General features: G+C 44.3%; 1 protein-coding gene across 1 annotated transcript in view; it reads right to left on the minus strand.

The window, feature by feature from the left end:
* The window catches only part of RRM1 (ribonucleotide reductase catalytic subunit M1), an 848,556-nt gene that overhangs the window by 627,694 nt on the left and 205,841 nt on the right, over positions 1 to 15,021 (minus strand). The window contains exon 10 of the mRNA XM_044073038.1: positions 9,198 to 9,359. Coding sequence (XP_043928973.1) covers positions 9,198 to 9,359 — 162 coding nt within the window. The remainder of the gene's footprint in view (positions 1 to 9,197; positions 9,360 to 15,021) is intronic.

Genomic DNA, 15,021 nt, shown 5'->3' on the forward strand with positions numbered 1-15,021 from the left:
TGGAATTAATATTAAAAAATAATTTCATGTGCAGGGGATTATAAATGAGAAAGGTATTACCATGGGGGACCCGTGTGCTCCCCTGTATGCAAACCTGGTTTTATATTATTGGGAGAGGAAGTTAATTTTTGAAACCCCTTGTAATAACATTTCCGTATACACTAGATTTTTTAAGACTACATGCGTCTCTTCTGGAAGGGGACAGAAATAGTTAAAATCAATTTTTGGAATATATTGGAACTACTTTTGAAATTTACTTAAAACACTTCACAATAATTCATTAATTTAGATGTGACCATAAACAAGATTAGGGAAGAGAAGAAATTTCAGAGATTTTCAAAAAACCCATACTCAATCCTCTACACAGAGTAAGCACCCCTATAAATCAAAAGGGTATTAAGGGACAACTAATTAGGGCATCAAGGATGTGCAGTGAAGCTCGGGTTTTCTTTGAGGAAATTAAGGCGATGAAGGGGTTCTTCTCAGAGACAGGGTACCCATAGAACTTGATAAAAGTGAACCAAGGGAGGAAAGGAAACCAACCCAATTTTGGGGAAACTACCACAAAGTAATCATAATTTGGAAAATAAAGGGCTGAATTATGAAATAGCATTTATACACATTTTATTCCAGTGAAATTGAGATTAGGAAGTACTGGAAACTTAAATAGTGAAATCAGCAAAATTATTCCAGCAGTACCAACATTTATCAGAGTGGAATTTAAAGGAAATGCTGGAAATCCATGGTTGTGACAAAAGTACAGTTAGACCCCACAAGAAAGGGGAAACAGTGTTTGTCAACAATGTAACATTCTAGAGCAGGAAAGTATCACATCCAGAAGGTTTAAAATGAAATTGAGCATTTTAATTGTTACAACAAAGGGGTTGTGTACATTAGCATCTGCCAGACATGCCTTAGCTTTTATATAGGCAAGGCAGAGACCATTGAAAAGTATATGAACACTTGCATGAGATCTCCCAGAAAAAGAAACAAATGCTTTAGACACAAGACTAAGAATTGTACTTGTATCCTGGACTACACAAGGTTCGGAGCCTACCAAGGTGTTTGTCTCAACCATTAAGCTTAGCAAATTTCAAGGGCAAGAATTAAACTACCTTGTCCTTAAGGTAAGCACCTCATCCATTATGCCAGCTTCCAAGCCCTCCATTAAATGTTATGGAATTTTGAAAGTCCTGATATGGAATTTTGAAAGTCCTGACTATCCACAAATACCTCATTACAGACAGCTGAGCAGCTATATGCTCTATTTGCAAGCTCTTCACACGGCCTTTGATGTGCTTGAAAGAGGCCATGTAGGGAGATTAATTCTGGGTTACACTCCTCCTCAGATAAAATCTGACTTCAGTTGAAATAGTTCACAATTGTTCTATAAAAGTTATGTAGAGGTGGACATTTTAACTAGTGTACTGAAGCTTGAAATCTGCAAGCAAAATAGAAGTTATGTTCTTACCATAACGTTCCATGTTAGTTTTCTTCTCGCCTTCTTTCTTGCTGGATGGGTTCGGAGCCGATCCTCGGCTCCGACTCGGCCACTCTAAAAGCTCGAGAGTTGGTTCCACTGGCTCGAGGCTCCCCTTATATCCCACAATGCTAGGCGGTAATACCTCAGATCTCGTAAGCTAGGCCCAGCCAGGAGAAAATCCAGAAACACTGGAGAGGGGAAAACCACACAGTATATACATATACAAATAGAGGTGGTAGGGAAAAAAGGTCACAATCAAACTCCTCTAGGTCTGTCCAGGCTAGGGGGAAGGAGGGTGTGACGCAAGAAAGAAGGAGAAGACAACATGGAACGTTATGGTAAGAACATAACTTCTATATGTTAAGTTGTCCATCTCGCCTTCATTCTTGCTGGATGGGACCGCGTCCCTAGCACCTTGTCCCGGGTGGCCTATCGGAACAGACTCTTGAGTACAGTGGAACCAAAATTAGCTCTGTGTCTGGAAGCCAAGTCCAACTTAATGAGAAATGAAAGTGTGAGGAGTAGCCCATGTAGCTGCCGCACAAATCGTATCAATAGGCAGCCTGTCTTGGAAAGCTATAGAAGTAGCCAAAGCTCTAGTTGAATGAGCCTTAGGTTTGTTTGGTAACTTTTGATGCCTAATCTCATACACAAAAGAAATCAAGGATGTAAGCCATCTGGAGTGATACTTTCGAAACTGGAAGGCCCTTTCTGCCTCCTGCATAAGAAACAAACAGTTGGTCAGCCTTTCTGGTCTGTTTGGTCCTATCCAAATCTTAATTGTCGAACATCTAGCCAATGTAATTTCTGTTCAGACCCGTTAGAATAGTTAGGAAAAAACACAGGAAGGTCAATGTTTTGATATAGGTTTGCCTGAGAGGCTACTTTGGGTAAGAAGGATGGGTTGGTCCGTAAGGATACCCTATCCTTACGAAACAAAAGATAAGGGGATCGACTGCAGAGTGCATGAAGCTCCGAGACTCTTCTAGCCGAAGTAATGGCTACCAAAGAGTGTCTTCCAGGATAGACATTTCATTGAACACGAAGCTGCAGGTTCAAAAGGGGGAAGAATCAAAGATGTGAGAACTAAGTTAAGGTCCCAAGAAGGAGGAGGATTTCTGATAGGAGGCTTGAGAAGAAAAACTCCCTTCAAAAAAGCTTTGCAAAGCTTGTGAGACATGATGGCAGAATCTGAGATTCCAACATGAAAGTTAGAAATAGCTGCCAATTGAACCTTAAGAGTAGGAGACGAACCTGCGTGGAATAGTTCGGCTAAGAAATCAAGGACCGTTTGAATGGGAGCAGTGAAAGGATCCATGTCCCTTCCTTGAGCCCAATAGGAGAAACGTTTCCACTTACTAAGATAAATCTTCCGAGTGGAGGATTTATGGGAAGCTATTAAAATATCTCGAACTGAGTGAGATATTAGAGGAAGCCTGACTAAGGTTGGAATTGGAGGAACCAAGCAGTGAGGTTCAGAGAGGGGAGGGAGCGATGTAACTGACCCAACTGATGGGTCAAAAGATCTGGAACTAGGTCCAGATGCCAGGGCTGCTCCAACAGAAAATGGTGCAGAAAGGGGAACCAAACCTGTAGAGGCCAGTAAGGGGCAACGAGGATCAATGAAGCTTTGAGCGATGGCTTTCTGTATCACTTGAGAAATTAGTGGGAAGGGAGGAAATGCATACAGAAGTCCCCGGGGCCAAACTTGGACTAGAGCGTCTCTGCTGGGATGGCCTGGTAGAGGAAAGAGGGTGAAATAATCTTTGCACTTGCTGTTTTGGGGAGTCGCAGCAAGGCTGGCCCCACTTCAGAAAAACTTTTTCCAAGACTGAATTTTTCAGAGACCACTCGTGAGGCATGAGAATAGCTCTGCTCAATTTGTCCGCAATGAGATTGGACTTCCCGGGGATGTGCATTGCTATCAGAAACCACTAAGAAGAAATCGCCCATTGCCACAGTCTGAGTGCTTCTCGACATAGGGGGTAGGATCTGGTTCCGCCTTGTTTGTTGATATGCCACACTACAGACATGTTGTCCGTCTGAATTGCTATCGTTCCCATCGGAAGAGAATCTTGAAGGGCTTGCAACGCTAAAAACACCGCTCTCATCTCTAGAACATTTATATGCAAGTGGCGTTCGTAAGGCTGCCATATGCCCTGGACTGTCCTGCCCTGATAATGCCCCCTCCCCCACCCGATCAGGGAGACGTCCGTTGTCAGAGTAGCAACCGGAGGGGGAGGGACAAAGGGTCTTCCTAGGAAGAGCTGGGGTGAAGAAATCCACCAAAGAGGATTCCTGCATGCTTGCGTTATCACAATGGTGTGGGACATCGGAAGTTGTTGGTATGACCATTGTGTGAAGAGCATCCATTGTAAGATTCTCATGTGAAATCTGGCTAATAGAAGTAGAGGGATAGCAGCCGCCATAATCCCCAGTACTTTTAGGACTAATCTGACTTTGATTCTGTTGCTGTGGAAAAGGAGAGACTAGTTTGTGTATGTCTGCTATCCTTTGGTCTGCGAGTCTCGCAGACATGCTGACTGTCTAGGTTTGCGCCTATGAAGGTAATAGCACGACAAGGCAACAAAACAGACTTTTCGCAATTTATTAGGATACCTAGCTTTCGAAATATGCGAAAAGTGTAGTCTCTGGCAAGTAGTAGAAGACGCTTGGTGGGAGCTGTAAGGAGCCAGTCGTCTAAGTATGGAAACACCTGGAATCCTTGACGTCTCAGGTGAGAGGCAACCACTGCCATGCATTTGGTAAACACCCAGGGGGCTGTGGTGAGTCCAAAGGGCAGGGCTCTGAATTGAAAGTGACTGGTTCCCAGCCTGAAGCGGAGGAATCTCCTGGAACGTCTGTTCATTTTTATATGATAGTACGCATCCTGGAGGTCTATAGAGCACATCCAGTTTTCCTTTCTTAATAGGGGTAGGATGGATTGCAACGTGACCATCCGAAATCTTGTTTTCTTGACCGACTTGTTCAAGATGCTGAGATCCAAAATGGGCCTCCATTCCCCTGTTTTCTTTGGAACCAAAAAGAATTTGGAGTAGATTCCGGATCCTTGCTGGTCTGCTGGAACTAGCTGAATGGCTTTTTGCAAGCAACTTAGAAATGCTGCTTGATCCCTTTGAGCGGGTGGAACATCTGGAAGGGACTTTTTTGATTGATTTGGAATGCGAAAGAACGGAATGGAATAGCCTTCGGAAATGGACTGTACCCACTTGTCTTGAGAGATCGCCAGGCTTCTGGGTACAGTGATAATCTTCCCCCGACTGCCTCCGAAGGTGGACAGTCTGGCAACACCTCAGGGATGCTGAAAAGGCTTATCGGAAAAGGTTTCTCGATTGCCCTGGTTCTGCGGACCCCCCTGCCTCTAGGGCGACGTCTACCATTATTGTTCCCCCTTCTGCCTCTAGAGCGGAACAGACTGTGCGTCAGGCAAAGCCCCTTGAGATTGCTTGCGGAACCACATCTTTCCACTTTAATGGCCCTTGGGGTAAGGCCTAGGAGTAGAAAAACGGACTCAGACGGCAGAAAGTTTTGCCATCCGTCTCGCACCTTGTCAAGGTTTCTTTCACTTGAGGACCAAAAAGGGACGATCCATCAAACGGGGAATTAGTGAAAGGAGTCTTAAAGGGATCCGCAAAATTGCATAGCCGCATCCAGGCATGCCGGCGTAAGGCCACACCTGTACCTGCGGCTCTGCTCGCTCCATCAGCCGCATATGAAAAAAGGCGCATGGAGGAGTTAGCTACCGAATTGAGGGTTGCCAGCTGAGCGTTCATCTTATCCTGAAAACCCACAGCTGTTGGATCCTTTAACATCTCACTTGCTTCCTTGATCAAGCCTCTTTGAAGAAGAGTGAAATGACAGAGGTAGTTCAGCGAACGCATTGAAAAGGTCGCTGACGAAAACATCCGCTTCTCGTACCTGTCCATAGACCTAGATTCCTTGTTAGGGGGCTGGACAGGCACTGAAGGATCAGCTAGTTCCTTCTTGGTGGCAGCAGCTACCACCGTAGCATCCACAGAAACTCCTTTAGTCAAAAATTGTTTGTCTGCTGGTGCTGTAATAAACTTTGAAGGTCTCCTGGGGGTGGGGTCCACAGAGTCAGGAGCCAAGCCTTTTTTGCTACCACCTGCATAAGGGGGTCAAAGGGGGGGGGGGGACACCCAGGAGGTGGAAGGGCGAGAGCCGAACGCCTCAAGATGCACAGATTCATCCTCCAAAGGGTTAAGGGCTGGCCAATTCCCCCTCTGTTTTAAGATCTCCAGGATGTCTGCAAAGGAGACATCTTCAGAGAGGGAACGGGGGGGGAACCTTCAGAATCCTCTAAATCCGTGTCAGAGGTGACAGACTCAGGTGAGTCTATGTGCTTCCTCTTGCACTTTCTCTTCCTAGGGGGCTCTCCTGCCAATTCTGGAGGCGCCTCGGAAGAGGATGAAATCCCCACAGGGGATTCTTGAAGAGCTGGCTCTCTGCGGTCTGGTAAGAGGGAGTGAGTAGAAATTACCTGAGGCACCGAGGAGGGAGGGGCAGACTGAGGAGTTGAACCAGGTTCCAACACACTCCGCATGACCTCGAAAGCACCCCTGTCAGGCAGAGCCAGAGGTCTCCGCTCCGAAGAGCTGAAAACCTCCCTCGGCACCGACAGTGATGGCTCCGAGGCCGATGTCGGAGCCGAACTCACCACCGCTGAAGCACCGAGAGGGAGAGCGGGGTCGGACAAGGGTCCGATGCCACTCACCCCCTCGGAGCAGACGAGGGAAGTCTGGCACAGATTCTTCCAATGAAGAAAACTGAGCAGACGACGGCGCCGAAGACAATTGTATCGGCTCCGACGCTGCCACAGTCTTGGGTCCGAAACACCCCGGCTCCGAACTCAAAGGAGTCGGAGGAGGAACATTTTGAGAAATCGGATTAAGCATCAACTGCTGAGTCGGGCTCTGAAGCATTTGGGCCAGTGCCTCTGACTTAAGTCGACTCACTACCCTCTGAAGTTCATAGTCTGAAAGTCTTGACGACCTAGAGGAGTGAGATCTATGGCTCCGTTCAGACAGCAAGGGAGATGCTGGAGCCAAATGAACGGAGCCAAGACACGGTGACCTAGACCTTTTCCTAGTTGTCGGTTCCAATAATTTTATCGGAGCCGATTCGGTGATTTCCAACACCTCGGCTCCGGCTGGAGCAGAGGGAACCGAAGAAATAAGAGTTAGAGTCTCATCGGCTCCAGCCGGAGCAGATGTTTTAGCAGACTTCGAAGCCTTAGGTGTAGACTCAAACTGGAGCCGACGACCTAGGCTTGGAGGGTTTGCCCAAAGAAACAGTCGGGGGACTCTCAGTCTTCAATAAGCCTTGTAATATAAGTTTATTTTTTCTTTCCTGCAGGACTCTAGGGCTGAAGCCATGGCATACAGCACAAGAGTCCTGCAGGTGTGAAGGTCCCAGGCAGTACACACAAGTGTGACTGTCTGTCAGAGACTGTTTGACAGCACGAGTCACACTTCTTGAAGCCTGAGACCTTTGAATCCTTAGACATTAAGGAAAAAAAGTGTAACCACCACACAACACAAACACACCGATTACACTATCCACTAAGGGTAACTAAAATTAAACTACTAAAATTAGTTTTTAAATCCCTACCAACACATACACTCCACTAATAAGGGGATGGAAGGGCCCGAAGGCCTGAGGGAAGAACTAAGTTCTTGAGGAAAAAAGGGTGGATAAACAGGTAGGAAGGGGTCAAAATCCACTCAACTAAGGGAAATAACGAGAAAAAACTAAATTAAAGGGGCTTAAATTAACTATAGACTAATCTATATGAACTGACCTGAAGCCGGTAGAAACACACCTCGATCGCTGTAGTGGCAAACGAGATCTGAGGTATTACCGCCTAGCATTGTGGGATATAAGGGGAGCCTCGAGCCGGTGGAACCAACTCGAGCTTTTAGAGTGGCCGAGTCGGAGCCGAGGATCGGCTCCGAACCCATCCAGCAAGAATGAAGGCGAGATGGACAACTTAACATCTAACCATTTTGCTTACAATTACAGGAAGATAATTTAGTCCATACCAGGGCTACACCACTATTCTACTGATCTTGTGCTGCTACCTTCTACTAGACTGTAATCCTACAATCCAAGTTAGATCCCCAAAACTTGGAACTCTCCCTGGCAGATCCTCCTAATCATTTAAACTGCACCACATGTTAGAACAGCACTAATTTCAAACATTTTTATAAACAAAGTAAAATTGTATCAGCAATGGTAGGGTTATGCTTTACACCAAAGCTGAACCCCTCATGGTATAAGTGGGTTAAATAACACATTACAAAAGTGATGGGCATTAAATCTCAACACCCTTCTATTAATACAGTAAAGAAACCATAGTGCTTGAAATCTAGTACCGAATCCATTTATGATTTCATGGAGACATTTAAAAAAGTGCACATTAGATTTGCACACCCAAATATCACATGCTAAACATTAGCTTTGTGGGCAGTTACTATGCAGTCTAGGTCACTGAGAAGGCTAGCCAAATTCCCCCAAAGCTGTCTGGTTAAGTGACTTGCTCAAGGCCACAGTAGGCAAAGATTGAGGGAATCAAAGCCCTTACTACAGAAACTGCTTAACTTAATGGTTTTAATTCCATATATCAACTGGTAATCTAAAAAGGGACATCTATTCCATTTCCGTCAAACCCAGAGACACTGGCCAAATCATGTTCCAATTAAAAAAGACAAAATGTAGCCACTTGCCCAAGTAAGCAAAAGTCAAATAAGCCACAGTAAAAGTAGGCACAAATTTAAGGTAACTGCTTTACTGAACACAATTTCTTCTGTAAGAGCACTTCAGTCACACACTAAAAAGTGTCCAAGAAACTCTGCTCAATGCAGAAAGATAAGACTATACATGTTGCCATTTCTGGTTAAAACTAGTTCATGAAAAGACCCAAAAATGACAGCACACTCAAAACTTATGCATTTACAGATTCTAAAACAGCAATAGTACACAGCTGCTTAACAGTGGCAAAGAAACTTAAGCAGCACAGTGAAATACCAGCAAGATGTTGCTCTATACAATCTTAATACTGCATAGGAAAATACAGCTATTGCCAGATATGCAAGTGCATAAAGCCTCCACTGTGGCTTAGATGAGCACAGGAGCTGGAAGGACCAAACACTAGTAGTATTATACAAGTAACCAATGGTGGCAGTACAGTATTTACACAAATGTTGGAGTTATGTCACAGATGGAAGCCCTTATAGTACAGGGATTCTGGCAGAGCCCTGCACTGCCAGCAACGGGGCCAAGAGACTTTGCATATGTGGCAGCATGCACCAGCTTCTTAGCTGCTCGCACATTTAAGTTAACTGATGTGGGGGGGGGGCTGGAATAAGGAGCACAAGTTCCCAATTCACAACTCCCACTCAAACACTTGCTTTCCACTTAAATATGTAGGCCAGCATGGGTCAAGCAGTGTCCAAAGGGGAGATCACCACATCCTGGCCCAATGTATGTCATTTCTGTAATTGGCTACATAAAGCCTAGTCATACTAGGAAACAATTAGTTTGCTTTCACCATCAGCATACAAGTCAACCCATTTTCTAATACCAGGCATCACTGAAGTACAGCTTCAAGACTTCCAGCTAGGAAACATTTCTGCTCCAAAGTCACAACTTAAATTTATAAAAGACTCAGTACCTGGTTGCTTTCAACACGTTTCATGAAGAGGTCAGGAATCCACAGAGCATAGAATAGGTCTCTAGCTCTCTGCTCATCCTTCCCAGTGTTCTTTTTCAAGTCCAAGAATTCAAAAATGTCAAAGTGCCATGGCTCTAGATAAATTGCAAAAGCTCCAGGTCTCTGACAAGACAAAACAAAAACATTAGTAAAACTAAAGGTCTGACTAATCACATTTTCAGCAAACTAAATAAAACGACAGTTATGCAAGGCTGTGTTTTTTTTTTTTTTTTTTTTTTAACAAGCCAGCAGGCCTGAAATCATTTTCAGCAAACTCGTAAAATAAAAGGACACTATGCAAAGCCATCAGCAGAAAAAATTCTAGATATTAGATTTCCTTCCATGTTTTTATCAGAGCTGGAAAACTTAATTTCATAGGGGAAAAAAAACTGGAACTGCATACACCAGTCAAATGCATTCCATACCTCATGGATGTGCAACACCTGCATTAGGCATGTAAATCAGAGGAATCACTGTACTGGATTACAGTCTATATGCAGCTCATTAAAACCAACACTAACTTTTAGTGCAGGCAAGTAAGAATCATAACTTGCAGTGAAAAGTACAGTTGCGTACACTTACCATAAATGTAGATGTTAGTGTATTCACTTGTTGCAGTCATTGCACTTGGGCAATCTGCTCGCAGGCTGCCCTCAGTCGGCCTGATTAACAAAGTCTTGGGTCCTGCGTCGTTTGCTGTCCCTTCATCCAGGACGTCTGGTTGTAAGGGTATAAAACATGCAGCCGACTCCATTACATCAGTTTCTTGCCCCAGATGTCAGGTGCCCCCCAAATGGGGAACAAAATAGACATATGTAATTAAAAACACAAAAGATACGCCTCCAAACAAAAGCAAATACACCAAAAAGGCTTTTAACTCATTACAGCAGAGTGACGTCTACAGGCGTTTCTGCAGTTACCTCCTACTGCGTTTCTGCAGCTACCTCCTACTGCTCCTCTAGGCAGTAAGTATTTCTTGTTCATATTTGCATTAATTCCAAACCCATGCTACATACAACGTATCAGCATGTTTTATCTTGAAGCATATATGATTGCAAACAATTGTATTGATATATGACCTCTCAATAAGTATGTTAGAACTGTAAGGTGAAGGTCATTTTTAAAAGGCTGAAGCCAGACCCACTAGGAGTTAAAGGTACACACTCAAGAGAGCTCCACTGGAGAGAATGAGTTAAACATAGTAAAAGAAAAGGTACAGTAAGAAAAAAGGGGGCTGGAGGGAGGGTAACCAGGACTGCAACAGTGAATACACCAACATCTACAAGTGTATACAACTGTACTATGTTCTTGGTGTTTCACTGTTGCAGTCATTACATTTGGGTAGATTCCCAAAGCTATGGTTGGGAGGATGGATTTATACAGCATTAGGACCATCTACAAGGCCCTGCAGGACAGCAGTGGCAAAGCCAGCTCTGGATTTGAGAAGGGAATGTTTGGTGAACGTATGAACTGAGCTCCAAGGTAGCAGCTTCTAGAATGACTCTGGTAGGAACACCTGAGAAAGGCTGTAGAAGTAGAAGCAGCCCTGGTGGAATGAGATCCGATACCCTGGGGGATAGTTTTTGCTATATGCACCATGGTAAAACTAATACAACGGCTTATCCATTTGGAAATAGTCCGCTTTGAAACAGCCTTTCCCTCTGCAGCAAATGCCACCAGTAATTCAGGTTTTCTTATTTTGCCTAAGTAAATTCTAAGTTTTCTGTGTACATCCAATGAATGCAGAATTCGCGCGCGCGCCCCCCCCCCGTTCTGTGGATTGGGAAAGAAAGTTGGCAAATGAATGGTCCGATTAAGAGCCACACTGGATACCACCTTAGGCATGAAGGATGGATTGGTCCTGAGACACCCTGTCCGCATGAAAAATGAAAGGCTCCACTGCCATAAGAGCCTGTAATTCAGAAATCCTTCTAGCTGAAGTGACTGCTAAAAGGAAAACTGTTATCCAGGAGAGAAATTTCAAGTCTGAAGTAGCAGCTGGCTCGAAAGGAGGGAGAGAGTTTTTCCAATAAAAAATTGGAGTCCCAGGCAAGGGTTGGAGCTCTCCTGGGTGGTTTTGGCCCCTCTGAGATACTGCTTTAAGCAGTGGATGACAGAAGAGGGAAGGTTCTGTATTGTAATGAGCCGAAATGGCAGAAGCATGGATTTTTATGGAAGAAAAGGATAAGCCATTGCGAAGCATCTCAGTTAAGTATTGAGAAATCTGAGGAATATTGGGCACTGCAGTGCTTATTCCTTGTGATTGATTCCAGGCACAATATTTTCCATTTGTCAGCATAAGACTTTCTAGTACTAGGCCTTCTCGCCTCCAGAATGACACCCATCACAGGTTTGCTGAGGGATGCTAAGGGTGAATTTAGGTGATTACCACGCTGCAAGATTCAAAGTTTGGAGCAATGTGCGCAGAATTTGGTTGTTCTGCTGAGACAGTAAGGTGCGAGGCAGATGCCACGGTGGAAGGATTGACCCAGTGCAGGAGTGGGTATCAGTGTTGGCGAGGCCAGTCTGGAGCAATCATTTTTGGTTTGTCCTGTTTGACTTAGAACTTTGGAGAGCAGAGGCAGAGGGGGAAAAGCATAGACTGATGTTTTTTCCAGCTGAATGATAAAAAAATCCTGGAAAGTGGATGCTCTATGATTAGTTCTTGTACAGAATTAGTCCAGCGGATGGATCTCTGCCTCACCCCAGAACTATGTCTGGACTCATTTGTGTGTCAACATGTTAAAAATCCGTTGTTAGTTTCCATTCGTGTGGGTCCATGAGATTTCTGCTTAGTTCGTCTGCCAGAGTATTCAGATTTCCTGGCAGGAATTGAGCTTGTAGTTGTATTTTGTAGGTCAAGGCAGTGTTCCACAATGTCATGGCTAGTCTGCAAAGGAGGTAGGAGCATGTACCCCCCGCTTATGTACCACAACTGTGGTGTTGTCTATCATTAATTGTCCTGGACGAAGGTAGCCCTTGAAGGCTGTCAGTGCATTCTGTACAGCTAGCATCTTTGATATGAAGGTGCATTTGGTTTGGGCTTCATTTGCCCTGAATGCACTTCCCTGCCAGATGAGCCCGCCCAAGCAGTCTGATGAGTCTGTAGTTAGGGTTTGGGCAGCAGGGGGTGGAGTGAATGGCAGTCCCTTGTTTTGGTGGCAGGCCTCTGCCCACCATAGGAACTCTAGTTGCAGGCAAGATATGATAGGAATCTGTTTCCAGGCTGTCACAATGTTGACACCATAAACTTTTAAGTACCACTGAAGCTTCCTCATATGCAGTCTTGCATATGGAATTAGAAGAATGCAGGAGGTCATGAACCCAAAGGCTTGCAGAATCTGTCTTGCAGATAGCAGGGTTTTAGTGGCCACCTGTTTGAAGTTACCAAATGAATTTGCTTTTCTGGCATAAGGTAAGCCATCTGGGCAGTTGTAGTCAAGCTTGCACCCAGGAATGTGATTTTTTGAAAGGGTACCAGGTTTGATTTATTTTCATTTATGGTGTACCCTAGACACGTTAGAACCCATTTTACAAACGCCAGATGTTTTAGAAGAATGTCAGTTTTCTGCCTGAATTAGACAATCATCCAGGTATGGCTATATTTGAATATTTCTTTGCCAGCAAAATGCAATTACTGGAGCCAGGCACTTTGTGAAGACCCTAGGCACAGTAGATAAGCCAAAGGGCAGTGCAGAGAACTGGCAATGCAAGTAGCCTGCTTTGAAGCGGAGGTATCTTCTGCAAGATTCCCTAATTGGTATATGCAAGTAAGCCTCTTAAGTCTAGAGTTACCAACCAAGCATCTCTGCCTAACATAGGAAGCAACTGTTGAGTCAGCATCTTGAATTTTGACATGTCCAGAAATGTGTTTAGAGTAGACAAGTCCAGAATTGGACACCATGATTAGTCTTTTCTGGGTAGCAGGAAAAGCCATGAATAGAAACCTTGCCCCTTTTTCCTCTTCTGGTACTGGTTGATGTTCATGGACAGAACTTGTTTCTGGGCCTCTGCCCACTGATTTGGGGGCAGGTCTGGCCATCAGTTTGGGATTGGCAATGTGTGGAAATGAAATCTGTATCCCTGGGATACTATATTTAAAACCCATTTGTCCTGGGTTATAAGTTGCCAGTTTCTTGTATGAAGTGCCAGTTTCCCCCCCAAAGGGGCAGCTAAAAGGTAAGTGCTTGGTAAGTGTAGAGGGAAGTCATTGAGACTGTACCATAGGGAGGTGCCTTGTTTCCAGATTTGGAAATTGAGGCACCCCATTGTTTTGTTCTAAAAGGTCCCTTGTGACTGAAACCAAGAGCCTTTGGAATGCCTGGATTTGACTTGGCTCTAAGGAACTGGAAAGGACCAGTTAGTAAGCCAGTGCCTACTAAATCTTGGAGGTTGCACTTTTAAGAAATCTTTCACAGTTTGCATAGATTTAGCTTCATCTTCCATCTTTTTTTTTAAAACCTCTTCAGCCTCATTACCAAAGAGACGGTACTGTTGTAAAGGAGCAATTTTGCTTTAACATGATCAGGCAGTTTGCTCTATTAGCCAAGCATGCCTTCTTAGCACAGACCCAGTTACAGCAGCCCTGCAAGAGGGCTCCAAAAATCAAAACCACATTGCAAAGTAGGTTTTCCAACTTGTTCAGCTGAATGCAATAAATCCTGTAAATCTTTATTTTCCACAGTCAGAAATAATAATTTTCTGTTTAAGCAGTCCCATGATATGCTGTTGATATTTAAGCATATGAAATTGACAGTTTAAAGCCCCGATTGCCAATGTTGCAGAAGTGTAAACCTTCTTACCCAGTCTATCCAGCGCCCTGGAATCAGAAGGGGTAGGATTTTTAGCAGTAGAGGCCTTAATGCCCTTGGGACCCTGAGAAATGGTTTCAGGATCTGCAATAGGATTTTTGAAAAGAATTTGAGAGAGTCAGGTACCCTGTAGTACTGTCTGGCTTACACGGAGCCAGAGGCAGAGAATCAGGAGTCATACTAGATTCTGAAAAAGCGTCTAGAACAGGAGGTATAGCCAAAGGCCTATGCTGAGGAAGAAGAAAATCCCCATTTCAGAAAAATCCTGACTTTCCCAGTGGAAATGTTCCCTTAAGGTATGTAGTTTCCCCAAAAGAAAAATCCTCAGGGGGAGAAGAAATGGAATCTTCTGCATCAGAGTCCTCATAAGTATCCTCATAAGTAGGTATAGACCAATCCTGTTCATTAGAAGGGTCAGAAGAAATAGATTCCTGTTCAGAAGATTCATAATCAATATCTTGCCTAGGCCTCTTAGGAGAGGGTTGGCTACCTCTGATCAGAGTAATAAAATCTTCAGCCATTTTGATCTTTTTTTTTTTTAGCATAGGGGCCTGCACATGTGGCCCTGGTGTCTTTTTAGATAGATTTAGATTTTGGCCTTAGTTTTGAAGATAGCATCCGTCTGATATACAAATCTGTAAGCCTGAAAACACCCTCAAAAGCCAGTGCCTGCACAGCGGCTCCAGACCCATCTAAGGTAGAGACATCCACGGGTTCCATAATTAAAAGCATCTCGCAGTATACTGGACTCCGAATGGGTCTCAGTAGAGGCCTGCAAATCAGAAGTAGCGGGTATCAGGGACTGCGAAAGCGCCTCACTGAGTACTGGCGAACTAGTGACTGGCTTAGAAGTGTAGCAAAGTTTTGGACCTAGACAGCCCGTCTTTTTTTTTTTTTTTTTTGTATGTACTCAGTTAGTAGGGTTGCTCAGATGACATTTCTGGATAATTAATGAGCCAAAGTATTTAGAAGCA

The sequence above is a fragment of the Protopterus annectens genome, chromosome 5.part1, assembly GCF_019279795.1.
Source record: "Protopterus annectens isolate FY-2018-M chromosome 5.part1, PAN1.0, whole genome shotgun sequence".
In the NCBI taxonomy this organism is placed as follows: Eukaryota; Metazoa; Chordata; order Ceratodontiformes; family Protopteridae; genus Protopterus; species Protopterus annectens.